The 27,281-nt window shown below is 38.4% G+C and overlaps 2 protein-coding genes across 4 annotated transcripts; one reads left to right on the forward strand and one right to left on the reverse strand.

The window, feature by feature from the left end:
- Window positions 1-403: 403 nt before the first annotated feature.
- On the reverse strand, window positions 404-8,211 carry LOC137956566 (uncharacterized). The gene is made up of 9 exons (XM_068804109.1): window positions 8,086-8,211; window positions 7,171-7,291; window positions 4,875-4,974; window positions 4,703-4,762; window positions 3,538-3,600; window positions 3,248-3,451; window positions 3,020-3,131; window positions 2,725-2,942; window positions 404-810 (listed from the first exon to the last, which is right to left on the reverse strand). The coding sequence occupies exons 2-9, from the start codon at window positions 7,284-7,286 to the stop codon at window positions 718-720; spliced, it is 966 nt and encodes a 321-aa protein (XP_068660210.1). The 5' UTR covers window positions 7,287-7,291; window positions 8,086-8,211; the 3' UTR covers window positions 404-717.
- Window positions 8,212-9,025: 814 nt separating this feature from the next.
- On the forward strand, window positions 9,026-15,495 carry LOC137956164 (uncharacterized). 3 transcript variants are annotated; one of them, XM_068803532.1, is made up of 5 exons: window positions 9,026-9,310; window positions 13,327-13,829; window positions 13,904-13,992; window positions 14,079-14,119; window positions 14,214-15,495. In XM_068803532.1, the coding sequence occupies exons 2-5, from the start codon at window positions 13,627-13,629 to the stop codon at window positions 15,219-15,221; spliced, it is 1,341 nt and encodes a 446-aa protein (XP_068659633.1). In that variant the 5' UTR covers window positions 9,026-9,310; window positions 13,327-13,626; the 3' UTR covers window positions 15,222-15,495. The 3 variants fall into 3 exon arrangements, with proteins under 3 accessions (XP_068659633.1, XP_068659632.1, XP_068659634.1); XM_068803533.1 differs by having other exon boundaries at window positions 9,028-9,310; window positions 13,327-13,370; XM_068803531.1 differs by having other exon boundaries at window positions 13,327-13,992.
- Window positions 15,496-27,281: the final 11,786 nt, after the last annotated feature.

Consider the following 27,281-nt stretch of genomic DNA (forward strand, 5'->3'; position numbering starts at 1 on the left):
TTGCTTGCTGTGTAACGTAAGGGGGTACAAAGATTTCGTCCCCTTTAAAAAGTGTGCAGAATCAAATCCATCGTCTGGGTACTCACAGTAGGTGAGAGAGAGAATAAAATATATTTGATAGTGAGATTCTTCACGTGCTTATCCCTCTGCAACTATAATGGCGCTCAAGCTTAGGGTAACCAAGGAAGCTGTTCATACTTTCAAACCAGGGGCGGCGGAGCTTGAACCATAATCGTATTCGCCATTGATCCGTTTACTTGACCCAAATTCAGGCTGAGAAGAGTTTGTATTCTGTCTAAACCAATAAATTAGCTCAATTCTTACTAAACCAATAAATTCGAGTATTCTGTCTTTCCTATGGTATAATTATCCAATCCAGAGTTTTAAAATCAACAGCAATTACTGAAGAAATAATTAAATGACTGCAATTTTATTGTTCACGTCAGGAAAATGAGAGTTCTATGCCATCATTTTACATCCTGTCAAAGATTAATGGTAAACGATTTACTTTTATGAACAAGAGAATAAATTACAATATCCTGAGGCATAAGAACATATTAGGTCGAAATCCTACCAGGACAAGCCCGCATTAACATGGAAGTTGGAATATCATTACCCTTAGCCAGATACAGCCCCCTTTCCGATGGAGAAAATGAAAGTTGTAGCTCTTAACAGTGCAAAGATGTCATGAGGGATCAGATCCCTGAATGAAAAACATTAAGACTCCTGAGGGGGCTCAAACCTAGTAGGAGTATCAATACCCAACATACATAGGAGGCCTGATATCAGGATCAACAGCAGAACAATTCCCTGAAGTCAACAAGCAAAAAAAGTGCAACTGTTATGCTTCAAAGAGAAAAAACCACAAAAATGTAATGACTATAACACTAAAAGATCATTCATCAGTCATGTCACAGAAAGTTCAAACGAACAGAGTTCACCAATCTTTCTCAGATACCATATCAGGTAACCAGAAATACGAGATCACAAGATCACAGCCTCAAGCCAAAAAATAGTTTGTCAAGAACTTCTAAGATATACTTTTTATTAAAAATAAATTTTTAGATAAATTGCGGATTGGGCATTTGGCACAGTAACCCTATGTTAGAGGTGTGTTTAAGTGTGAGGCCTTGAGTTAAAAGTCTCATTAGGGAAAAAGTGTGCAGTATGCCTGTGAAATCAACACTCATAAAAAAATAAAAATAAAACCACCCTCAGATAAGTAAAAAAAAAATTGACCTATTTATATAAAACATGTACCAAATATCATAATGCAACTCTAAGTAAAACACACATCCGTAAGTATTGATAAGCATTCAGTCCTTCGATCAAATTTTTTTGTTTATCAATTCAAACACTTAATCAACTCCACGAAGATATAGCTAAATGGTTTATTGACTTTCAATAGGAGTCATGAAGTTTATCAGTTAAAACTGCTTAATGATCATCATTTTTAATTTATAGTATTAATTAAGCCCATTAAATCATGAAAGTACAGAACTTCTCTTAGATCTATACATAGGATCACCCAATTAGAAATAAATGCAAGGGTTCATTGACGTGGACAAATGTTATTAGAACCAGAACAGTCAACAACCAAAAAGGGTGGAGAGTTTAGCAATTGAACCAACATAACATTGCCAATACCTCATAATAAAAGTTTTAACACATAAAAGGAACTGGATGGGAACTAAGCTCCGCCACCCCAACCCCCTGGACACTCAGGCCAAAGGAACTTCATTGATCTCATTGACAGGGGAAGGTCCATCCCTCGCATTTTGCTAAAGGGAGGAAGGGCAAAACTGATCCAACCAAGCAAACTCATCTGCAAGGGTTGGCTTTCCGACAATGCGAAACAGCCAAGTTGACCACTTTTTCCACTTTTTACCTTGAATATATTAGTTTCAAAAGAATAGAAGAGAATCAAGAGACCAGGTCCAACTGAAGCAGGTTCAATCAACCATCCTGGTCTAGATCTAATAACACTACATTGGATCATTTGAAAAGTTTCAGAGGTGTTTTGTAACCTTGCATAGCATATATTTTGTAACATTGTGTATCATATCATAAAAGATGGTTAATGAAGACATGCTTACCGTTAGAAGCACACAAGAAACCTTAAATTTTAGCTTATTTAGGCACAATAACTCCATGATAGCTTTACGTAATTTTAACTATATTTAAATTATTTAAGCATATTACCCCTGTTGAATGTTGTAATGGTTTCCAGTTCTAATGAACAATGTGACTAAATTCACAGGTGACATGGAAATAATACTGAGATTTTTGCTTATCTGATCCTACATATGCTGGCTAAACATGTGTAGAACAAGGAGCAAGACCTCTTTGCCATGAGAAAAGTCCCTATGCATGCAAATTAATCAAGTTTAACAACTAAAATCTGATTTCGAAACTTTTACACTTGGGCCCTTTTGTCTCGTATTCTTGATGTTCGTGAACCCTCAATTCCTTTGGTCTGATCATATCACCATGGTCAAGAATAGATATTATCTGCGCTCTCTTACTATTATATAAATTACTTTACTTTGGTCTGATCATATGACCATGGTCAAGAATAGATATTATCTGCGCTCTCTTACTATTATATAAATTACTTTACTTCTGATAAATTTAAACAGTTTCAAAACTGAGATTGGTAAATTATCCTTTTTAGCTTAATGACAAAATCCATAGCACTCTTAACCAAGGGGTGGAGTAACTTACAACTATGACCCCTTCCAGAAGTGTTGATGTGAACTGACAAACACTGTCGCAGCTAGTTGAACTGATGGATTCTTTTCCTGAGGGGCCTTCAGCAAGAAACCTCTCCAATGTCTGGTGAGAAGGGTAATGAATTGACCTGTATGGATCGGAGGTAAACAGAACAGTATACCTTGCATCACTTTTTGCCAGAAAGCTGATAAGTTCAGATAATATGTCACCTGAAAAAGAAAATTCAAATAAATAATCTGTCTCACTACAGAAACTGAAAGACAAAAGGCCATACAAGCTAACATACCTTCTGAAACATTCTCACCAAGTTCATTTGATGACTGTGAATCACTGCTGCAAAGAATGACCAAATCTGTCTGGCCCTTTGACTCTGTTTGTAACTTGGAACGAATATACTCCTGCTTGTATCCAATTAATAATGAGAATTTTATGCAATTAATGAACAGATCATTTAAAGAATTTCTAGAACTACAGAATAAAATGTAATTCAATATAGTTGAGTTGTTGACTTTACATAGGCCGCAGGAAGGCCTTCAAGTTTCACAAGACCCTCTCCCTTTACTGAACATGAATCAGTAAATGCAACATTATTCACTTGAGTATGATCCCCACAAGTCTCCATAATCTCTGAAATCAAAGAATTTTCAAATGCTTCCTTTTCATCTGATACTGAAACATATGGAAAAGCCATTGAAAAATTGGAACTTGTGAAAGAGACCTGGAGGAAAAGAAGGAAGCCCTGTGATGAGCACACTTAAAAAAATCCTACTGCCAAAAAACTTGACTATTATAACAAGTAATTACCTTGAGCAGATCTATAAGGTCTTGCTCCACATGAGAGCTTCTAGAAATATCTGAAGATTGCAACTGTATATGAAAAGGAATATACTTAAATCAAGCGAAGTTCACCAGATGATTCAAAACTTTGGTGCCAAACTCAGCTTCAAACCTCAAATGAGATTAATCTACCTAATTTCCATAGTCAGTCATATATGTGACACAAGCCTCAGAGGGAGCTGAGGTATTCAAAGAAATAATATGATTCATGAAAACTGCAATTCGACAGAATATGTGGTGCCATAAAGTGCTACCACCAGAGACTCATTGCTCACTATTTCCTTTCAATCTAAAGATAAATTTAGCTCATTAAAGCCAAAGACAATTCCATTTTTTTAAACGGTAGAACTCTAAAAACACCTTCGAGCCTTTTAAGCAACTGGAATGAGAAAATAGTCAGTAAAATAAAATTTTGCCAGTTCAGAGAGGTCGGCTGGTAATATGTATACCATATCCTGAAAGAATTTAAGTTCAAAGAGACAAGCTAAAAAAGCCAATAATTGGAAATGCCTGCTGCTCTTATCAGAAAGAATTTGAGATCAGTTGCTTTCATGTCTAGCCAAAGGCCTCAGAAACAGGCTAGATGAAGCCCGTGCCCATCACAACCACACCCTCCCCCCCCCCCCCCCGGCTCCATATTTTGACAGGAGTTCGCTTGGTAATCCTGATTATGGTAGAGTAATTAAAGATGTAGATGACAGAACTCCTCACATTGATGGTCCTTTATGTAAATCAGATTTTACAAAAGCAGAAATCCTCACATTGACCAAGAATTTGCCCAGATTATGGATCTAGCAGCTTCTATACAGATTCATTTGTTCCAAGTTTCCCATGAGGTAAATTCTTGATCTGACCATCATGAAAGATTGCAGAAAATGCAGCGTGATTTAGTAAAGTGATTTCTCTCCCTCAAGTAATGTCTCTTAGTCAAATGATTAGCTAGCTCCCCGCTAGCTTGCTGTTTCCTTTTCTTTCTCAACAAAATTGCTCCTTTAATTTTTTTTTAAAGTAATTTTTTTCTAAAAAATAAAAACTCAACAATGTTCATAACTTGGTTTGCTTTCAAAACGAATCTAAATGATATCTGAAAGGATGAAACATCACTAAAGGATTCTCTAAAGAAACACCATACCTTTTTTCCCACTAAAACAACTGCAACATCAACAGACTTCTGAAGGTTGTCTCTAGAGCACTAAGGTCACAATCAAAGAGTAATAACTTAATTTTTTAGAAGATAAACTTGTAATTTAAAGAAAACCCCTAGTACTAGAACTAGCAGTGAACCTTGAAGAAAAGTAGAATACCACAAAATTCGACCATCCCCCTTCAGAGAGCACAGTCTTGGCTAAGTCCTTTGTGGAGAGTCTACGGTAGTTCACAATTTCACTCATCCCACCAGACCCCCTGCATCAGCAAAAAAACAAAAAGATAAGAGATCTTAATCTGGAGCTTTTATGCAAGGCCAATACTAAACAAAAAAAAGGTACTCAGCCACATCAACAAATAGAGCATGAACAAACTAAAAGTGGGGAGTCATGAACATAGTCAGAAAGAAAGGAAACAAATATCAAGGCAACCATACACAACCGAAAACGGAAAATAGAAGCAAAAGAACACAATTTGGAAGGAAAGATGAAACAGCAACTTGACATCCAAATAAGAACACAATTGGTAACGATCATCAAAAAAGAAAATAATAGCAATAGTTAGTCAAAAGAATGAAATAAACTTTTACTCTCTGAAAATGAACACATTGTTATTAGAAAAGAAGGAAAGAAAGAACATAAAGTGAAGATAAAGTGTTATTGTCTGCCAAGCTCCTCATTAGCAAGAGTATCTCTAACTTAGCACCCCTCACGGCACCAGAGGATTTTGCCAGATTTGGTATTCAGACAACTGAAAAGATGAACAAGAGCTTCCAGAAGGGAAGCCAGTAGACAATAATGAAGGCTAAATTTATGCAAGGGTTGTGCCCATAATATGAAACAAAAGGGGCAATGGAGAAAGAGGTGGTCAATTTTCCCAACATCAGAGTTGCAAGGCTTGCATAAATTGTTTTCAAGGATATTAATTCGACAAATTAAATTGTCAAGGGTGAGGATCTTCCCCTTTAAAGCACACCACAAGAAATGGGTGACCTTTATGGAAGGAGGGGATTTTCCAGCAAGAACACAGATGGTGAATGCTTGTTGATGCTGAGAGATGAGAAGGGAGTAGAGGGAGGACAGCATATGGGTATTGCAAAGAGTTTTCGTTCAGATTTGCTGGTCTTCACACTTCCCAATAATGTAGGCTGGTTGAGAGTGTTAAGTAGTTGAGCTGTGTCAACCCAACATCGACAAATCTCAACAGAGATCGAGGTTCCAGCAGGTCGAGGTCATGGGAGGAGTGAAAAATCATGGACCAGTATATGAGGATTGCAAACAAGGTGAAAGAAGATATGTAAATATTCTGCCAAGGGAAAGTTCCCAATGCAAGTGTCAAGCCAGTATCTATGGGGAGCCAATCACAGCGTGGATACAGGTGATCTGTTGAAGTAGGGGCTTGCGCTTGCAAATCGCTTTCCAGATGCAGGTTGCGAATCAAGGTATGTTGTCAGATGGAAGCCCGTCCTTTATGCAGTAATGATATCTTATAGAAATGATGTTCCTCCACATTGCACATTTTGAAGTGCGATACCGCCAAAGTCATTTAGTTAAAAGGGTTTTACTCATGAACTTAATTAATTTCATTAATGATCCCCCAAGATTTTTAAGAAGGCAAATCTACTCTCATAAGCTCTGAAGGAAATGAGAGATTCATTCCCTTCTTAAATGTAGTGAATGGAAGCTTTGCTTCAGCCAATACTTAGATAAATGACAATACAACTACATTATCTTTGAAGTGAAGTCAAGTACAAGGGATGGCTACTTCAAAGCTGTATGATCATAATGTTGGAAGATGCAAGAGTACACAGCAACCTTGTAGCCGTATGTCTAAGAATGTAAAGATGGAGGAGCATGTACCCATGTAAAAAAAAAAACTACAAGGGTAACTGCAAATTCAGTCACTTGCTGCCACAAGCAAAAGATCCAAACAAGTTTTCTAAGCCTGTTCCTTCTGAATAGAATCAAAGATTAAGTGTCATAATATAAAGTTTACACGATACATCAGAAAGATAGATTGCAGTGGAAACTTCCAGAAAGGGAAACAGTAACGAAGAGCACATGAACTTCTTCCAGAAGAATGCAAGCATTTGCCCAAAATAAAGTTGTATTCAGTAAATTTAGAACTTAACCATTGAGAAAAACTTGTGTAAGGCAACCGTTTGTGGGATGGTGGAAACCAGGTTTGTGCTATCACCCACTAACAAAAGGGTAAACAATTGAAAATTTTAAATATATGTATATGCATCCCAAATGCACAATCAGTTGACCAAGGAGGACGAGAGAAGAAAGAAAAACAAGAGACATCTAAATGGTGGCCCCTTTCAGCACTAGAGAAAAATCACTAACTGGTAGAGTAATTGTTTTGACCCAGCCTACCCACAGTGACCATAACTGCTCCTCCCACTTCTGAAAAAATAAAATAAAACCAAAGATATAAAGCAAATAAACCTACCCATGATCATGTGTCGACCACAGAAATGCTGGAGCCGTGATTGGCAATGGAGATGCATCTGGAACGTGCAGAGTAGCAAACAAGCACACAAGGATTATAGCTGTGAACTTTCCCATCTCCTCTGCACAACAATAATGGAAGTCAAATATTAAATCGAAGAGTGGGCACAACAAGATCAAAGGTGTAGTTGACTACTCATGAGTACGAATAATGGCACCGGGAATAATATCTTTTCCATCAAATAGAAACTCAAAACAGGTTCAAGAATACCATCAACATCTAGTGGATGAACAGCAACAAAGCTATAACAAAATACAGAAGATGCGGCAATTGTCCTAAAGTGACAATCAACCTTCATCAGTGAAATGATACCGCAAGATGAGAGAAAGCCATAATACCAACAACATAAACAACCTTCATCGGAAAGTAAATGCACAAAACCAACCTCCTATAACAAGGGCTACTGAAATCAACTCCAGTAAAGTCAAAAAGTAGGAAAAACCTACAAAGGAAACTAATTAATTTTCGCCTAATTCCTCAGTAAAATCATTTGAACTAGGCATCCTCACACCAACGGATCAGGAGCAGAAGCATGGAGGAATGCCGAATTGTGTCCAATATCAGTTTCAATAGAAGAAACAAGAAAGCCAGATAGTCCACCCAATCTCAGACGAAGGATGCCAGTGTACCTCAGCACGAAAGGATGAATCAGGAAACAAAACCAAACCAACTCCCAAAGCACTGTCCAAACAGATGCCTGGGACGAACGTACACAACTCCTTCGATTTGAAACTCGAGGCTCTGTTTGGATAGATTCGCAACACGGTACAATAAATTTATTATTAAAATCAGAAAGGAAGAAAAGATTACATGACAGAGGAATTGAGACAGCGAAAGGAGGAATAAGGGATGCACCTGGAGACGACGCAGGTCTCGTGTCTCCCTTCTCGCTCGGCTGACCGTGGTAAGAGCTTCGCGGTGTAGGTTGGCGGGCTTCTTGGTGGGAGAGCACTTGGCCGATATGATCAAGGGGCCGGGGATTGGTCCGGTCGGAATTATAGCTCCCTCCCTATTTCATGGTTAATTTTATGGACTCAAGTCCATAAAGTTAAAAAAAAAAGGTGCACTTATATGCACAAGTTTATATAAAAAAAAATTCTGTAATAAATATCAGCATTTTAATTTACATAGGACCCATGGAACAAATCGTGCACAAAACGAGTGTACCTCTTGTGGGTCTATACATGTGACATATGACATACTAGTCCTAAAAATCGGTGGATGTATGTATCGTCAATATGTGTTACATATAAGTTGATATTTGTGTTATATAACAATCGATATATATCAGATTTTACCTCAGATATATTACCCTGATTTAGGAAGGTGACTCGACCCATTATGGAAGTAAACCATTCTAAGCGAGAAAAGAGTCTCATTTGGGGAAAGAAGAATTAAAAGTCAATGAGATAGAAATTTTTGGACATCTCCAAAGGGGAAGCCAAAGCTTGAAAGCCATTTCAGTACCTTTAAATGAGGTGAGGTGAGTATGACTCAGGAAACGTCGTTTGGACCCATTGGGGAGGGCACTCACCTGGGTCAGGATTGGGTTGGACTAACCAATGCGCCGCATAGCACTGGGCCCAACACGGCACAGCTAGCCGACCTATTCTGGTACGTACCACGGGTGGAACTTCTTCAAATTCTCCAATCACCGGTTGCTCCCCTAGGCCTCCTTTGAGACGAACTCAAGATTAATTCGTTTGTTTAGTCGTTAATTTTACAGGCGTTTTAGCAATATATTCCCAAAATTTTAGAGAGAGAATAAAAAAGAAAAATAGAAGAGCGAAAAGGGGAGTGGGGGGAAGTTCAACTCCGGCACGTTTTTCGGTACTTTTCCGGAGGAAGTGCTGAGTGCGCATCCCTTTCAGTGCCCTTTTATTCCTCTTCTTTCTTCGGTTTTTGTCCTCTCCTTCTCTGTTTAATCTGTTCTCTCCACGGAACAAACAAAATACGATAACGGGGCCCACCCCCCTTCCTTTCGTTGCCCAAGCTAGGGTTTCGAAGTTTCCTTCTGCCCTCTTTATCTTTTCTTTGCATAGCTTGACGCAGCAGATCGAAATCAACTGCTGCCTCCGAGGTACACTCTCCTTCTTCCTTTACCTATAATCTATATGCCTTTTTTTTTTCGTATTATTTCTGCCTTTCCGTTTCTTTTTTTATTCTTCACCTGTTCATGGTATTTTTCTTTTCTTAATTACATCAGATGATGAAGTCTGGCGTTGATAATAATTTTTGTTGATTTTTGTTATTTTTTGGTTATTCGCCCGCGCTATGAATCCGTGGAAGCTTGTAATTATATTTTGTTCATCTCATACGGGAAGGCGCTTTTTTTATTAGTTTTCTGGTGGTTGTTTGTAGTATGCTATGTTATAAGTTATATTACTAATATGTTTTGCTTGTTTTCCTTCTGAAGCATACTGTATTCCCATTTCCACTCTTTATGTTTTGGAATATTGTAACGAAGAACTATTGTTGTGTTTTTGTGCTTATTTTATTTTATTTTTTATTCACGATTAAAATATATTAGCACGGTAAGTTGGTCCAAATTGAACAGTTGTGTGTGTATCTTCAGGTTTTGGATTCCGCTTTTTGCAAGTATTTCTTCTCTTGTAATGAAATATCTAGTTCTGTACTATTCAGTGTATTTTGTATTACCTGTTGCAACTATGTAATTCATGTTTCCAGCTCTACTGGGAAGTCGCTAAAAATTACTGGTTAAGTATGTTTATGTATAAAAATGCAATACCAGATTTGGCATTTTCTAGGACATAGCTCTTTGATCGATGGCTCTAGGAATAGATCTAGTGATTGTTCAATTTATGTGACTGCCACTATTTGGACCAGAATGGAAGAACTATAAATTCATTCATCCTTGTGCTGAGTAAGCTGGTTTTACTTGTCTTTTTGCAACTTTTGTTTCAGTTTCTTTTTAGGAGATTTATGAGTTCAAAACTAAGCCACACGAAGAGGGTGATTGATGTTGTCTGCCACCAAAAAACATCAGAATATGAACATGACTTGTGTAGCCTACTGTTATGACAATATTTGTGACTGCTAAGTGTCAGTATATCTTGGCTTCTATGAAAGATGTGCCGCTGCAACTACCTTTTCTATTAACTTTGGTCAAAATTAATCTTATAGAGTTTCTTCTTTTATCTCTGCATGCTGAATCACTGAATCTTTGACAGTCCCTCACCTCCCTGTCTCCCTCTCCCTTTCTTTAAACCATCATTCACATGTTCTTGAAATGGAGTGTTTGCAGTGAAATTTAATGTGTAATATGATAGAAATCACCATTCTGCTGACTCTATAGTGCATTTTATTTGGGTGTGGAAGACCATCTCAGCTCATAGTCGTCTTTGTTAAGTTCAAATTGAACCACAGCTGCAAGCTGCTTAAACCGATAGCCTTGGAGGCCATGAATCAGAATCAAGGTGGTGGTCTCACGGAATATGGTTCAAGGACATCGTGGTTAATGACATGAATAGTTCTTTTGTTCCTTTTTTAATGGTGTCTCCAACTTTTTTTTTGTTTCCCTAGATGTTGTCCATTTTCTTATTGTCACTATATCACTACAGTTCAATGTTATAAAACCGATATAGTGAACTATACCAGTTGAACCAGGGTCAACCATGTTTGACTGGTAATTGACTTGTGATGATGTCTTCAACTTGTAAAGGAGGAAAATTTTCTCCCCTGATTTAGGAAGGGTGGGTTGTTGAGAGAGAGAGAGAGGAGGAGGAGGGGGGGTCCTTTCCCCCCTCCCTCCTCTCCCTCTTTCTGTGTTGCTCAGGGGAGAATTCACCCACACGAGAAGAGACTCAGTTGACTTTACTGGGTCAGCTAGTGAATCCTGTCTGGATAACCAGGTTTTAACATTTCCCAGGGTCTTACCGAACAATAGCCTGGATAATGGACCAAGTCTGGTTGAACCAGTCTGGGTTTTATAACTCTGTTATAATTTTTTTGTCTTAAAAATATTTTTATTTTCTGTAAAATAGTAAAATTTTGTGGAAGGATGGCAGGACTATAATGAGAAATTAGCACTTGTGTTTGACCAACGAAGTGATAGTGTATTTTTGCATGACTTGGTCATTCCTCTAATTGTGGTTGGATTTATTATCCCGAGTGGTGGGTTGTTGGATTTATTTTGCACGATCTCCAGTCTTTCTTTAATGCAGTGAGATTGCTATAGGTTTATTTGCATTAATAATTTTTAGTTCTTCAATGATGGTTTGTTAATCCGCTTGTCGTGATACTTCCTTTATACAAAAATATTAGACGAGTTTGTTAATATTGAGGTGATTTCATTTGAATGAGCCAAGTAAAAAGTGTTCGTGGCTTGACTAGTTTTTACAGTGCGTAAGTTAGGTGGTCTGTAAAGTATTCTGATTTTTTTTAATTTTTAAATTCTGATAAATTTATTCTCGTTTTGTATTATTTTCTTTAGTATTTTAATGTTGATTACCATTTCCTTTATATGCTCCTCATGTTCTTATGTTTTATTCTTCCATGTGTATTCCTTTGTTTGAATGTTGATTACACATGCACACACACCCCTTTACCTCCCTGGTAAGGATCGAATCAAAGACCTGACAACTGGAGACTCCCCTCTGTGACCATAGTGCCAAAGGTCCAAATCTCCCATGTGTATTCTCCATTTTTATTTTGTATGTAACCAGGGGAATGTCTTATTATCTTCTGGAAATGCCGCTTTATCTTTATCTTTTTCGTTTCTTAGGATGATCTTTTGTGCTGTTGATCATTCAGAAAAGAAAAAGATCTTCTATATTGTTGTAATGCCTAATGTATATTACAGTGAAACCATGAATTGCCAAGCTGGCGCAGCCAACTAGGAGTTCAAGTTGGCGTAAACTATTTAGGTTCTGAGTCAATTCATAGAAGCTGTATGAACCTTCATGAGAATATCCTTAGATATCATTAATTGTTCTTGGACCAGTCTTCTTGTATGGATTTTAACAACTCCAAGTTGCAGTTAAACTTTAATTGTGAAAAACAGTGCAAGATTAATGTGCCTCATATAATGCATTTGGATATGTCACTTTGAAGTTTTGATTTAATTTTGTCTAGTTTCTTGTCGAGAAATATAGGACCGGATATTGTTTTGCTTTGAAGAGTTCCCTACAACATATGGAATCAGATGGATATTTCTACATGTATGCCAAGACTAGGTGTTTTTTCTTTTCACAAGATGATAAACTGTTTTTGCGCAATGAAAATTGTTATGGCAAGTGGATATCACATATATGTGTAGTTTACAGAATTGAAGGATTTTTTTATTTAGAAAATGTTTAAAGGAATTGAGGTTAATGCTAAAATTATTGTTCTCACTTGAAAATCATGGACATAGTTAATGAAAACTTAGAATGCCTGTGGGAACTGGTAGTGTCAGCATGAGCTGGTGATCTTGACAATTCTATAATATGGAATTGGTGAATCTTACTGGGTTTTTTTCTTGAAATTTTTGCTGGGGTTATTTATACTATATTCTGGCTCCTGTGAAAATTGCACATGAAAATCCCCCTCTCAGTGGGTTCTGTAAGATGCCGCCATATCTGATGTACGACCTAACCAGATTCCCTTGATTGGAATGGACTGCTGGGTGTATGTTTCTCATATTTTTAGGGGCTGTGTTTTAAAATATTATGTTATTTATCATTGCCATTGGAATGGTCATATTTTCAGAAACTTTCATTCTTCTTTTGTGAAATAAATATCACTTTTTGTGTGCACCAAATACATATGCTTGTCATTTTTGCTGCCCGGGCTACTGGTTTTAATGTCTTTTTGAACCTGGACTGTCAAGGGTGTGAGGCATTACCAGAGGCCATTTCCAAGCAGAACATATGATCCCAATCCTTCACCTATTATCAGTTTGATTTTAGTCTAGAAGGCTTGCGTACTGATATTAATAAGGACTGCCAGTTGTCCACTTTTGAAGAAATTTAAGGAATAAATGCTGTGTTAAATTTTAAATGTTATTTGAATCTACATGTTCAATCTTTGGAAATTATCTTTGCTCTTGTTTTCATTTTGTGTACTCCATATGATAAGAAAGGCTTTTTTATGCAGAACAAAAGAAGAGGCCATGTAGTCTTGATGAAGTTGCTGTGGAGGTGAATGACTAGTCTAGAAGATCTTGGCTAATTGCTGCATGCTTTGATGAGCAAATGCAACTAATATGATTTCACTTGTATATATTGAAGATATTTGGCTTTATAGTATTGCAATGAGTGTTTGGGAAGCTTACAAATTTATCTCACAATGTCCAGCTTGCATGAGTTGTGAAGTTTGAAATTTTCATTTCTTCTTTGATTGTAATCATAAAAATAGCTAAGACGGGGGCTCTTTGTTGTGTGGCCGCGGGGCCACATGGGGCAAAATCAAACACAAATAGTAGAGACTATTCTATGGGGCCCAATGAACCTCATTGGAGAACAAATTCTAGCTTCTCTCCTCCACTCTCGAGGAGATGGGATTGCAGGTTCCAATCAGATGCATTGTCTAATGGGTCTCATGGTGCTGTTTTATATGGGTCATCTTTATCTTCCCATAGTAAAGGAAGCAGAAGTAGGGTGAGCAGTGAACAGTATCCTCCTAATCATCATCACCATTCTATATCTGATGGCGTGTTTTCTTATTTTGGAAGTCCATCAGACATTATACAAGGTTCCTCTCGTTGGACTCCAGCTGTTGAAAAATACAATTCTGCAGAATTTTCCACACCCTCCATAGGAGGTAATTTTGCTTGTATATTGATGTCTATATTTGCTGTCTGATTTTATGCTCTGTATTGGATAACCAAGATACGAATGTGCTGCCAGGATCAAGGCTGGAAGCTTCTCCATTTTCTCAGTCTACTGAGGTAAGCAATCTTTATTCTTTACATTTTATTAATGGTGATAAGTTCCATGTGGTTTTTGTATTGAGTATAATTTATTTACTTTTGCCTGTTGCAGAGGCGCTTCGCTGCTGGAATGTCTAACAGTTTTGGATCACCATCTCCACTTTCTGAATCTTCTCGATGGGAGTCGTCAACCAAACAACCCATTTCCTTCCCTACCCATGCCAACTTTTCAACTAGGCGTTCATTTATGTCTAAACCTGTTTATCCTCTTGTATTTCGAAATCCTGTATCAGATAATGAAGTTGGTGAAGCAGTAGAACCTGCTGTTAGAAGCAGATTGACACTTGGTGAGAATACTACGTCACCTTTCTGGCCAGAGAGGACATCTAGTCTTGAGCGTAAGTTCCATAGAACCCTTGATAATCTTCATGAGTTGGATGCTTCTCCGGATCCCAGCTTAAGTTCTAGAAGAGAAGGATTTAGGTGGAGCAATGCAAGCAGCTATGACATGGGATTTGATAGAGAAGGGTTTGAGATCACCGAACACAGAGACTCGGAAAACGGAAAGCTACACTCTGCTGACAATCCAAAATGTGGGTTGTGCGGAAGAATGCTCTGGCAGAAATCTCCTTGGAGTTCTTATCGGATTGTCAGAAGTGGTGATATGCCAATAGCTGGAGTGTTGTCATGCAGTCATGTTTTTCACGCTGACTGCTTGGAGCAGACAACTCCTAAATCTCAAAGTTTTGATCCCCCTTGTCCAGTGTGCCATAGAAATACCATTGGGGCTGAACCACCATCATCACTAGTTTCAGAACCTTTACAGATGACGCGGAGATCAGTTCAAAGGAATCAAGGAGAAACCTTTTTAGCTGATGTCACAGGCAATTGTGGTAACCTGGACATGAATCACGGTGAGAGTGGCTTGAGGAGGAATGGATCTTTGCCTATGGGTCGTGGAGCTAGTAACTCTTTGATAAGGAACTATTTTAGAAAGCGTTTCTCTTTCAAAGGAAAGACAGGAAAAGATCTTTTGGGTTCAAAAATATTTCACCGAACTGGGTCATACTCTACTGGTTCTCAGGCAGGCAAGGATCCAGTTGGGTGCTCTAAAACTTGACCTGGCATGAAGAATCGAGATAATTGAGAAGCATCGGGGATTTCATTAAAAGATGACCTCACGGGCCAGGTTGTTCTGCCATTAGGAATTATTACAAGGAGTCTTAATGTGTTGAGGGGAAGCTCAATATGTTTTGCTGTTTGGTCAGGGCTGTACTTGGATCAGTGCAGATTTTCCTTTTTTTGGCGTCTTGTGCAATTGTATTTCACTGTATTTAACCAGGAGGAATCCAGATGGTAAACTACACTTAACGAGCATACTTTTTTTTACTGTATATTTGGCATGTTTTGACCCATTTGTTGATAGTATGTATGTACTCATCCTATCCCATGCAAAGCATTAAAAGCAGCTTTTACTGGAGTTGACTACGCTTGTTCGGGCTTCTCTGCTAATTCGCGTAGGCAGTGGGCACTGCTTCCTGCTTGTGGCTTCACGAGTCCCAGGTGCACATAAATTGTCTTCTCGTCGTGGCCTGCTTTCTGTATTCGGAGAGTCAGCTGACAGCTCTCCCGCAAAAACTACTTTGGACGGACGTGTTTCACAATCCTGACTATAATTCTGAACCGAGCCGAGACATTACTTTTTCCCACTATCTCCGCGTCTCTGCCCTGGAGGGTGAAATCTCTGCGGGAGTCCCTTATTGTGGTCTGTACCTTGTACCATTTCAAAGTCAAATTCTATTTGCTACCTTCGCTGAGACTCGAGAGTAGAGAGCATTTACGTCTCTTTGCTACGTATGACTCGTATCCCTCTCAGACTGTCATTGCGTGAAATTACGGTTATGGAGCATGTCCAACGCTTCCTTTATCGGGCAGTGTTGGTTGATCTGATTTCAAATGGAATTTATGCATGGGCGTATCTGTCTATCCACGGAGGAAGGTGGAAGCCTTGAAACTCTATTCAATGGATTGTGAGATTACGATTCTGCAGCACCTCACCCAGCTAGCCTTTGCAGGGAGCAAAGCAGAAATCCTGTGAGATATCTCTAGTCTCACGTGAATCCCCTTTAACAGACCCACCTCTTTAATTCACTTCGCTCACGGTCACATCTTTTATCTCTGTTCAAATCCTCCGGCCATTTGCCAGCTTACTTCCCCGTGAGAGGCTTCTCAGCCAAGATGAAGAAGAGTGTGCTCAGATTCTACAACGGAGTCGGCTCTACATCAACACTCAACCGACGGAAGCCCGATCAAGAGTTCTCCTGCTTGATCGACCCATCTCTTCTTGGCTCCTCCTACTCATCTGACGGCGACTTGGAGGAAGGACGCCCATCGACCCTGGAGGAGATGGTCTGGCAGCTGGAGTTAGAAGAGGAGGCCACGAGGAGGGCAGAACTTGGAGAATACACCAACAGGAGGATGTCCTGCGTGAACAACTCGGATATTCTCAGTTCTGCAAGAAAAGCCTTGAATCAGTACCCTCGGTTTTCTTTAGACGGAAAAGATGCCATGTACAAATCCTGTTTCCGAAATCTTTGCTACGAAGAAGGTTGTCGAAAGTCCGTCTGCTGTCCTGGGGGGCGAAGAACAACTAGGTTCTGCAATGATGGCTACATTAATCTGCATCCGGACAGGACTTCGGACTTGCCCAAGACTTTAGCGGGGGAGAGGGTGGTTTGGGGCAGGCCTGGCGTGGTGCCCATGCTGATGGGTCTGGACGCTATGCCTATACCCGTTCGTTGTAAAGTGACTAAGACAAAAGAGAGAGCAGTAAACAGCAGGACCAAAGGAGAAAGCGAGATGAGGAGATTTGAGAGTCGTGAGATGAAGAGAAGGGTTGCTATGGGCATGCATGGTTACAAAGATCCTCGGGAGTGTAAAATAGAGAGTGACGCTCAGCGGCGAGACTGACGACTCTTAACTAAGATGTCCTAACTCCAATACCCAATGTTTTCTTCATAGTAGTGTTTGGGTTTCCCTCCTGAGATGGTATTTAGTCCCATCATCTAGTCTAGGAGAAGTTGAGAATATTGTAAGAGTTCTACATGAGGTGTTGGCGTGAGTTGTCAAACAGAAGAAATCGAGGATCTGTTTGAGTTGTCAAACAGAGGAAATCAAGGAACAGTTTCTTGAGGCGTTGGCGTGAGTTGTCAAACAGAAGAAATGAAAGATCTGTTTGAGCTATCAAACAGAGGAAATCAAGGAACAGTTTCTTGAGCTGTCAAATGGAAGAAATTTAAGGACCAGTTTCCTCCTTTCATGGATCTTCCATGAGAAACAATTTCTCATCTCTTCATGTATTGTATTATAAAAACAGTGTAAACCAAAATGAAAATAAAATTAAATATAGATAGGATTCTTCGTTTTATCATGGTGTCAGAGCGTTACATGGTGGTGATTGTCATCCGATCAAGATCCATTGCTCCTTCGTTCTTTCGAGCAGTAGTGAAAATTCTAGTAAAGAGCGGTGGTTCCAGAGGTGGCTAGAGCAGATTCTCTGGACATCATTCTTCCTGGAGTGGTTTTTGGGTAGCAGGACGTGATTCCAATGTAGCGGAATCATCCTCTGCTGAACGACTCTACCAGTAGTGTCCTTGCTGTCGATGTGAATGAAGAAAATATCATCAAATCTCCTTCGAGCTTTGATAGAATACGACCAGGAAATTGCATGAAATGTGTCGCTGAGCTTGTCGTGAAGATTGTTTTTCTTCCAGATATAGATGCTTCCTGTTATCCTTCGTTGAGTCTCTTCACCAATGGGACATCTTTTGTTATTGGAGCCTTGTCACTGGGTTACGCAAGGCTTAGGTGTCATCAGACTCTTTCATACCACTTGAGTAGCTAGATGGTTCAACGTTGTCCAGTGCAGGGTGAACTTGCTATGGAACTCAGGTTCGAACTTTTAGCAGCGACCATGGTGCTAGCGTTTCACGAGGGGATTCGTCCACTTGCCTTTGAGGCCTGTTCTCTCACCTAACGGATGGAGCTCCCTACTGTGACGATGCTAGTAGTATTCAAGCCACTTACGTGGTCTCTTAACAGACTTTGTCCTCTTTTTGAAGTTGTTGGACTCAGTGATATTGACGAAGCCCTATCTGATCTAATCAGAAAGCATATGGACCAAGTCAGAGCATCTAGAAAAAAAAATCCTATATTATCAGCTATATTTATCTACAAAAAGGTTCACTGGTTTCATTTCAATCCTCATTAGTAAGTGGCATATCCACTACTATTTAATTTTTTAGTATTCCTCTATTTTGCTATATAAAAAAAAAAAGGAACCAACTATGAGCACATACTCTACCTTGGAAGTCTTGACTCAAACTCAAACTTAGATCCCTTTACCGAGCTTTGGTGTCAAGTTGGGTGGAACCAATTATATGGTCTCAAATTATTGAGATGTATATTTTTGGCAAATACAAATTGGGATATCAATGGAGATTTTTCACAGCCCCATCAATATATACCCAAGTTTTCGGTAATGGAGAACCAAAAATGTAATTGTAAAAGGGTGGCTGATCAACTCAATGAATCCATATCTGATTAGCAATTTTATCTGAGTTCCAACTCTAAAAAAAAGTATGAGATTTTGTAGCTATAACATTTTATGGAGCAGGTGCTTCCCAAGTACATGATTTAAAGAGACGAATCACTAGAATGAAACAAGTTGGAGGATCAATTGAAAAATATTACAATGATCTTCAAGGCTTATGGAGAAAAATTGATTTTCGTCGACATTAATTGATGGAGTGTGAGTTCGATATATTAAAATACAATTCTATCTTACAAGAAGATAGGGCCTACACTTTTCTTGATGGGTTGGATGATCGACTAGATAAGATTTAGAGTGATGTGCTACAACTACAACCGTTCCCTATGGTAGAACAAGCTATGCTTATATACGAAAGGAAGATATAAGACATGCAGTAGTAATAACGGGAATAGATGATACAACTAGTGTAGTTATTGTTATGGGAAACACAAATAAACACACTCAATCAAACTATCCAATGCTCTTTATGGAAGCTCTACCAACCAAACTCAGATACCACTTGTTATGGGAAGCACAAATAAGCACACTCAATCAAACTATCAAATGCTTTTTATGGAAGCTCTAAAAACCAAGCTCAATCATACAACCACAACACAAGATTTACGTGGAAAAAACCCTTCAGTGTGAAGGGAAAAAACCACGGGGCAAATCCGAATAATCCTCCACTATTAAATATGGGCTTACAATATCAATTTCTCTCAAGTTTGCCCAAACTTGAGGTTTACAAAATCATGAGAGAAAACAAGTTTCTAATTCAAACTCATTCACAATAATTGAGAGATAACCAAATAAATAGATATTAGAGATCACCGGATATGGAGATTTCTCCAAAATAAGGATGTAGAAAAAAGACGACTTTGGAGAAGCTTTGAAAACCTTCTTTCTTTCTTTTCTTTCTTTTCTCCTATCTTCTTCTTCCTTTTCTCAGTCAAACCCCCTTTTTTCTCTCTCGGCCGAACGTCTTCGCGGCACTTATCGCTCTCGGCAAAACAACCCTCTTCTGTTTTCCCTCGCGCACGGGTTTCTCTCGCACATGGGTCTCTCTCGCTCATGGCAAAACCCTCTTCACTTTCTCTCGCGCACGGGTCTCTCTCGCTCACGGAAAAACCCTCTTCACTTGGGTTTTCTTTTTTTCTTTCTTTTACTTTATCTCTTTCACATGAAAGAGATTAGTGGTGGGGCCCACTCATGGGCTGGACCCCACCTACTAAAAACAACAATCTCCCCCTCCAGACCATGAGGGCTTACCACAATCTTCCGTACTGGCTAGACTAGTGCACAACTCATGTTTTTCCTTGGTCACCACTTTTGTCATTATATCTGATGGGTTTTTATCAGTGTAGATCTTCACAAGAGATAATATATCATTTTCCAACACATCTCTAATCCAGTGATACCTCAAATCAATGTGTTTTGTCCTACTATGAAAAATAACATTCTTACTCAAGTCCAAAGCACTTTGACTATCACAATGAATTGCATACCTCTTTTGTTTGAAGCCTATCTTACCCATCAACCTCTTCAACCACAACATTTCTTTACTAACTTCAGTTGCTGTAATGTATTCAGCCTCTGTTGTAGAGAGAGCAATGCATTTTTGAAGTTTAGATTGCCAAGAGATGGTTCCCCCTGCAAAAGTAAACAAGTAACCTGACGTAGACTTTCTCCCATCTATGTCACCTGCCCAATCTACATCTGTAAAACCTTCTAATATAGGTTTTGAACCACCAAAACACAAACACAATTTGCTAGACCCTTTGAGGTACCTGAGAATCCACTTAACAGCAGCCCAATGTTCTTTCCCTGGATTTGCAAAAAATCTACTCACAACACCAACAGCAAAAGCAATGTCTGGTCTAGTACATACCATAGCATACATTAAACTTCCTATTACTGAGAAGTAGGGAATCTTCTCCATGACTTCCTTTTCCTTCTCAATTGAAGTACACTGTTGGGAGTTTAATTTGAAATGATTTGCAAGTGGTGTACTTACCAGTTTTGCATCTTTCATGTTGAACCTCTCAAGAATCTTCTCAATGTACTTATGTTGTGACAACCAAATTTTCTTCTTCTTTCTATCACGAGAAATCCTCATGCCCAAAATTTGTTTGGCTGCACCTAAGTCCTTCATATCAAAAGACTTGCTGATATCCTTTTTCAACTTGTCAATTAAATTCATATCTTGCCCAACAATTAGCATATCATCAACATACAACAAAAGAATTATAAAACAACCATTTGGGAACCTTTTACAGTAAACATAATGATCTGTAGATGTCCTCTTGTAGCTTTGACCTATCATAAAGGAGTTAAACTTTTTATAACATTGTCTTGGGGCTTGTTTCAACCAATAGAGACTCGTTTTCAACTTACAAACCATATGTTCTTTCCCTTTTTCTTTGAATCCTTCTGGTTGTTCCATATATATCTCCTCTTCTAAGTCACCATGGAGAAATACTGTTTTGACATCCATTTGTTGAATCTCTAAGTCTAGGCTAGCAGTAAGCCTAAGAATCACTCTAATTTATGGCATCTTCACTACAGGTGGAAGGATTTCTTCAAAATCAACTCCTTTCATTTGGCTAAAACCTTTTACAACCAATCTTGCTTTGTACTTGACTTGATTATTCCCTTCTTGTTTCAGTTTGTAAACCCATTTGTTTTTCAAGGTCTTCATACCCTTCGACAATGTCACCAACTCAAAATTGTGGTTCTTATGCAAAGAGTTTATCTTCTCTTTCATAGCTTTCACCCACATATTCTTGTTCTTATCTTTCAGAGTTTCTTGAAAATTTTCAGGTTCACCTGCATCAGTAAAAGTAATAAACTCAATAGAAGGATATTTCTGAGAAGGAATTCTACCTCTTTGAGATTTTCTCAATTCAAGTTCAGCCACCGGTTGTTCAATAGGAGTTTCTTCTTATTCAACTTCTTGAGAGGGTTCATTTAGTTGCTCCCCCAATTCAGCATCATTAGGAGTCACATCTTCATGGATAACATCATCCTCTTCATGAGATTCTACACTTTCTTCAATAACTGGTGTAGGAAGGGGCACAAGAGGCAAGAATGAGGTAATATCTAGAGTACTTTGACTTTTCTCAACTTTTTCAAGGTCTTCAATGGTTTTGTCTTCATGAAAGACCACATCTCTACTTTTATGCAACTTCCTGTTCTTAGGATCCCATAATCTGTATCCAAACTCATCATCTCTATATCCAACAAATACACATGGAATAGATTTCATATCAAACTTTAACCTGTTTTCTTTGGGTACATGCATAAAAGCTTTACAACCAAATACATGCAAATGGGAATAAGATATGTTTTTTCCTTTCCAAACTCTCGGAGGAATATCTTCTCCCAAAGGGTAAGAAGGTGACAAATTTATCAAATAAACAGTAGTCCTCACAGCTTCCCCCCAATAGGATTTAGGTAATTTAGCTGTAGAAAGTATACACCTTACTCTTTCCACAATGGTGCGATTGATCCTTTCAGCTACACCATTGTGTTGAGGGGTCATTGGAACTGTCAACTCAAGCCTAATTTCAAGTTTTGAACAATAATCTTTAAATGCTCTAGAAGTATATTCACCTCCATTATAACTACGTAAGCATTTAAGTTGTTTACCTGTCTCCCTTTCAACCATGGCATGAAACCTTTGAAATATATCAAAAACTTCCCATTTGAATTTCATAGTGTAGACCCAAACCTTCCTGGAAGCATCATCTATAAAAGTAACAAAATACTCTACACCACCAAGAGACTTAACATCCATAGAGCACACATCAGAATAAACAAGATCAAGAATCTTTGTGTCTTTCTTATGAGCATTTCTAGGAAAGGTAAGTCTATGTTGTTTTCCAAACAAACAATGATCACAAAGAGAAATTTTCATACCTTTAGGTAAAAGGTCCTTCTTTGCTAGAATCTCTAACACTTTCTCACTCATATGTCCAAGTCTCTTATGCCATAAATTTGATGAGCTTGCTTCTAGGGTTGCAGTCAAGCCTTCATTAATGACTTCTACTTCAGTTTTGTAAAGAGTACATGACTTAATTCCTTTTGCTAGTATAAGTGATCCCTTGCAAAGCTTCCACTTACCATTAACAAATCGACTCTCAAATCCCTCTTCATCTAATATGCCTGCAGAGATTATGTTAAAGCGAAGATCTGGGACATACCTTACATCTTGAAGAATCACCTTGCACCCAAGGTTAGTTTTGATGACTATGTCCCCCTTTCCTTTAACTTTCGAAAAACTTGTGTTTCCCATTTTCACTATTCCATAATCACCTGACTGAAACATAGAAAAATACTCTGCATGAGGAGTAGCATAAAAGGAAGCACCACTATCAACAATCCAACTTGTTTCAAAATCACTTGCTAGAAGAGAATCTACATCACAAGTCATAATAGCAACTTCATTATCCAACACTATTGTGTTTTCATCTTTTTCTTTCTCTTTTTCTTTGGCACTATATTTTCCTTTCTTTTGTGCTTTCTAGAGAAACCGACACTCACTCTTGATATTTCCCTTCTTATGACAATAGTAGCACTCAAGATCCCTTTGTGGCTTTGACTTTCCTCTAGATTTTCCTCTCTCTTGAGGTTTTCTACTTTTGCTTCTACCTCTCTTTTCAAACACTAATGCTTGAGAGTGGGAAGAACCTAGTGATTTTCTTCTTGTCTCTTCATTCAACAAGCTGCTAGTGACAAGACTCATACTCACAATTCCATCCGGAGTGGAGTTGCTCAAAGACACCACTAAGGTTTCCCAACTATCTGGTAGAGAACTCAATAATAGAAGGGTTTGGAGCTCATCATCAAGAACCATCTTCATGACTGTCAATTGATTTACAATGCTCTTTATCTCATTGAGATGTTGTGCAATGGAACCATTGTCATTGTACTTCAAATTCACAAGCTTTCTTATGAGGAAAGCTTTATTTCCAGCTGTCTTTCTCTCATATAAATCTTCTAATTTTTTCCATAATGATTTGGCTGAAGTTTCACTTGAGACATGGTGAAAAAAACTATCATCCACCCATTGTTGGATATGTCCAACTGTTTTTCTATTAAGTTTCTTCTATTCTTCATCTAAAATATTTTCAGGTTTTTCCCCTTCAATAGGTGCATACAAGTCTTTGCAATACAAATAGTCTTTCATCTTTGCTTTCCATATTATCCAATTTTCTCCATTCGAACCAACCATTCTATTAGCTGCATTTGAACTCTCCATTGGAAAAAAAAAAACCCCAAATAACCAAATGCTCTGATACCACTTGTTATGGGAAGCACAAATAAGCACACTCAATCAAACTATCAAATGCTCTTTATGGAAGCTCTAACAACCAAGCTCAATCATACAACCACAACACAAGATTTACGTGAAAAAACCCTTCAGTGTGAAGGGAAAAAACCACGGGGCAAATCCGAATAATCTTCCACTATTAAATATGGGCTTACAATATCAATTTCTTTCAAGTTTGCCTAAACTTGAGGTTTACAAAATCATGAGAGAAAACAAGTTTCTAATTCAAACTCATTCACAATAATTGAGAGATAACCAAATAAATAGAGATTAGAGATCATCGGATATAGAGATTTATCCAAAATAAGGATGTAGAAAAAACTGACTTTGGAGAAGCTTCGAAAACCTTCTTTCTTTCTTTCCTTTCTTTTCTCCTCTCTTCTTCTTTCTCTTCTCTTTCTCCTCTCGGTTGAACCCCCTTTTTTCTCTCTCGGCCGAACGTCTTCGCGGCACTGTTTCTCTCGCTCTCGGCAAAACAACCCTCTTCTGTTTTCCCTCGCGCATGGGTCTCTCTCGCTCACGAAAAAAAACCCTCTTCTATTTCTCTCGCTCACGGCAAAACCCTCTTCACTTTCTCTCGCGCACGGGTCTCTCTCGCTCATGGAAAAACCCTCTTCACTTGGGTTTTCTTTTTTTCTTTCTTTCTTTTACTTTATCTCTTTCACATGAAAGAGATTAGTGGTGGGGCCCACTCATGGGCTGGACCCCACCTACTAAAAACAACAGTTATGACTTCCAAAAGAATTAAGATGAGTCAAAAACAATCATCTTCACTCCAGACGTCCCCTTTTATAGTGAATAGAAAATCAAATACTATTTCCAAGGAAAAAAGAAAATCGGAAGGAGGATGCACTCATTGTGGAAAAAATGAAACATACACATTGAAACCTGTTTGAAGTTACATGGATTTCCAAAATGGTGGACCGAGTTCAAGGTTCAGGAACAATGAGAAGTTACTTCTAATGGAGGGTCAATACGGGCTGCTCTAGTGAACGCAGAACCACAATTATCTTTTATTTCACAAAAGGAATCGTCAAATGATACTCACAATGATCAAGGTAAATATGGGTATGCATTACTCAGTTCTAAAAGGAGTGATTATTGTAGTTGGATAATTGATTTGGGGGCTGTCAGAGTGGTTCCGTCCACTCTTGTAGGCGGTAGTTTTCCGCACCTAACAGATAGGTCTTTTGGATGTATTGGCTAGCCGTTGTCATGGTATCAGAGCTGGGTACGCCACGTCCCGTGATCGAATCCCGTGAGAGGCGGTCAAGAATAGGCGGGGTGGGTATCAGAGTGGTTCCAACCACTCTTGTAGGCGGTAGCTTTTCGCACCTAACAGATCGGTCTTTTGGGTGTATTGGCTAGCCGCTGTTAGGGGCAACCAATCACATGACATATGATTCAAATGATATTATCAAGATGACTCAACCATAGCGAGCTAGCATTGCAAATGCTAATGAAACTATATATCCAATTACAGGAGTTGGAACTGTTGTTTTATCACCCTCTCCTTATCTTTTTGCCTTCTCCAGCATGTTTTCATCATTGGGCGTGGTACTAAGAGGTGAAGGGGGGTTGTACTACGTGGATGATTTAGCTCTGGTAAAGCTAATGAAATGCAATATGCAACCAATGTCAAGGAGTGACAGATCTTGTTATGGTCCGTCGTGTGGGAATCGTCATTTAGGTATATGAAATACTTATTTTCATAGTTACATGAATAAGACTGTAAATTTAATACCTACATTTTGGCTACAAATTATCATGTACCTTATTCGGTAAGCTTACATAAAAGTAAAATTCCTTTCGCCTTCATTCATTCTGATGTTTGGGTACCCTCTCCTACTACCACCTCTTTCGATGTTCGGTGGTTTGTATTATTTGTAGATGATTACACTCGAATAACTTAGTTGTACCTATTGAAACATAAAGTTGATGTCTTTGGTGTCTTTCTATCATTTCATATAATGGTTCAGACACAATTTTCATCTAAAATTCAGATTCTCGATCTGACAATAGAGGAGAATATGTTAATTAATAATTTCAAACGTATTTTCAAACACATGGCCTTCTACGTGAAACTTCTTGTGCCCAAACACAATAATAAAATGGCGTTGTTGAAAAAAAAAACGCATATCTTAGAAACAGTCTGGCCTCTCTTAATCGGAGCATATATACCAAGTAGATACTAGGAAGATGTTGTGACCACAACAATACACATTAAATCGAATGCCTTCAAAAGTGTTGAATTTTAAGACACCATTACAAGTTCTTTCCAACCATGTTTCTTTACTTACTATTCAGGTGATTCCTCCACGAACCTTTGGATATGTGGCTTTTGATTCCTCCACGAACCTTTGGATATGTGGCTTTCATTCATCTTCATAAAAATCAACGCACTAAGCTTTATCCATGTGCAATGAGGTGTATTTTTCTAGGGTATGGAACATACAAAAAAGGATACCAATGTTACGACCCTGTTACTAGGCGCTCCTATGTCACTATGGATGTTACCTTCTTGGAATCAGAGACATTTTTTCTCTACCGATATTTACATCTCCTCTTCAGGGGGAGATATAAAGTGAAGAATAGGTTTGGTGAAGGTGGCCAGGATTTGAAGACAACTTGATGAGTAAAGAAAATTTTCCAATAGTTAATGAGGAAGAAAGAACTAAAGGTACTGATTTTTTTCAGGGATCTGAATCCAAAAAAAGAACCCCCTCTCTCCTCTATACCCAAAGACCTAGACCTATCTCTTGAGAATATTCCTGAGGTAAGTTCTACACTTACTCTTGTTGATGACTTGGATACTTTTGCTTGTTATAATTTACTTTTCAGACACGATCATGACAAACCACCAAATTGATACTCCCCGGATCTTGGAAAAAGAAGTTCAGAATACCCAATTGTGAATTATGTGTCTACTCAAAGATTGTCATAACATCTCAAAGTGTCCGTGCATACATTATCCTCATGCAATGTTCTTTGTAGATTACAAGAAGCCTTAACTTATCCAAAGTGGGATCAAGCCATAAAACAAGAAATAGAGGCTTTGTAGAAGAATAATACATGGACTCTTGTTTCATCACCAAAAGGAAAGAAAATAGTTAGGTGCAAATGGATCTTCTCCATTAAACACAAGGCACCCATCGACATATATAAGGCGAGGCTTATGGCGAAATGATATATACAGACATATGAGATTGATTATCAAAAGACATATCCTCCAGTGGTAAAATTGAGTACAATTCGAG

The sequence above is a fragment of the Aristolochia californica genome, unplaced genomic scaffold (genome assembly GCF_029961685.1).
Source record: "Aristolochia californica isolate CCGP_79_NKW_82.1479 unplaced genomic scaffold, dmAriCali1.0.hap1 SCAF_2, whole genome shotgun sequence".
NCBI classification, from domain to species: Eukaryota; Viridiplantae; Streptophyta; class Magnoliopsida; order Piperales; family Aristolochiaceae; genus Aristolochia; species Aristolochia californica.

Coding starts and splice junctions, on each gene's coding strand:
- LOC137956164 (XM_068803531.1), top strand. CDS start 13,665: ATGGGGCCCAATGAACCTCATTGGAGAACAAATTCTAGCTTCTCTCCT. Junction 13,993..14,078: donor TTCCACACCCTCCATAGGAG/GTAATTTTGCTT, acceptor ATGTGCTGCCAG/GATCAAGGCTGGAAGCTTCT. Junction 14,120..14,213: donor CATTTTCTCAGTCTACTGAG/GTAAGCAATCTT, acceptor TGCCTGTTGCAG/AGGCGCTTCGCTGCTGGAAT.
- LOC137956566 (XM_068804109.1), bottom strand. CDS start 7,286: ATGGGAAAGTTCACAGCTATAATCCTTGTGTGCTTGTTTGCTACTCTG. Junction 4,975..7,170: donor TGGTCGACACATGATCATGG/GTAGGTTTATTT, acceptor TTGCTGATGCAG/GGGGTCTGGTGGGATGAGTG. Junction 2,943..3,019: donor TGGTGAGAATGTTTCAGAAG/GTATGTTAGCTT, acceptor TTTCTTTTTCAG/GTGACATATTATCTGAACTT.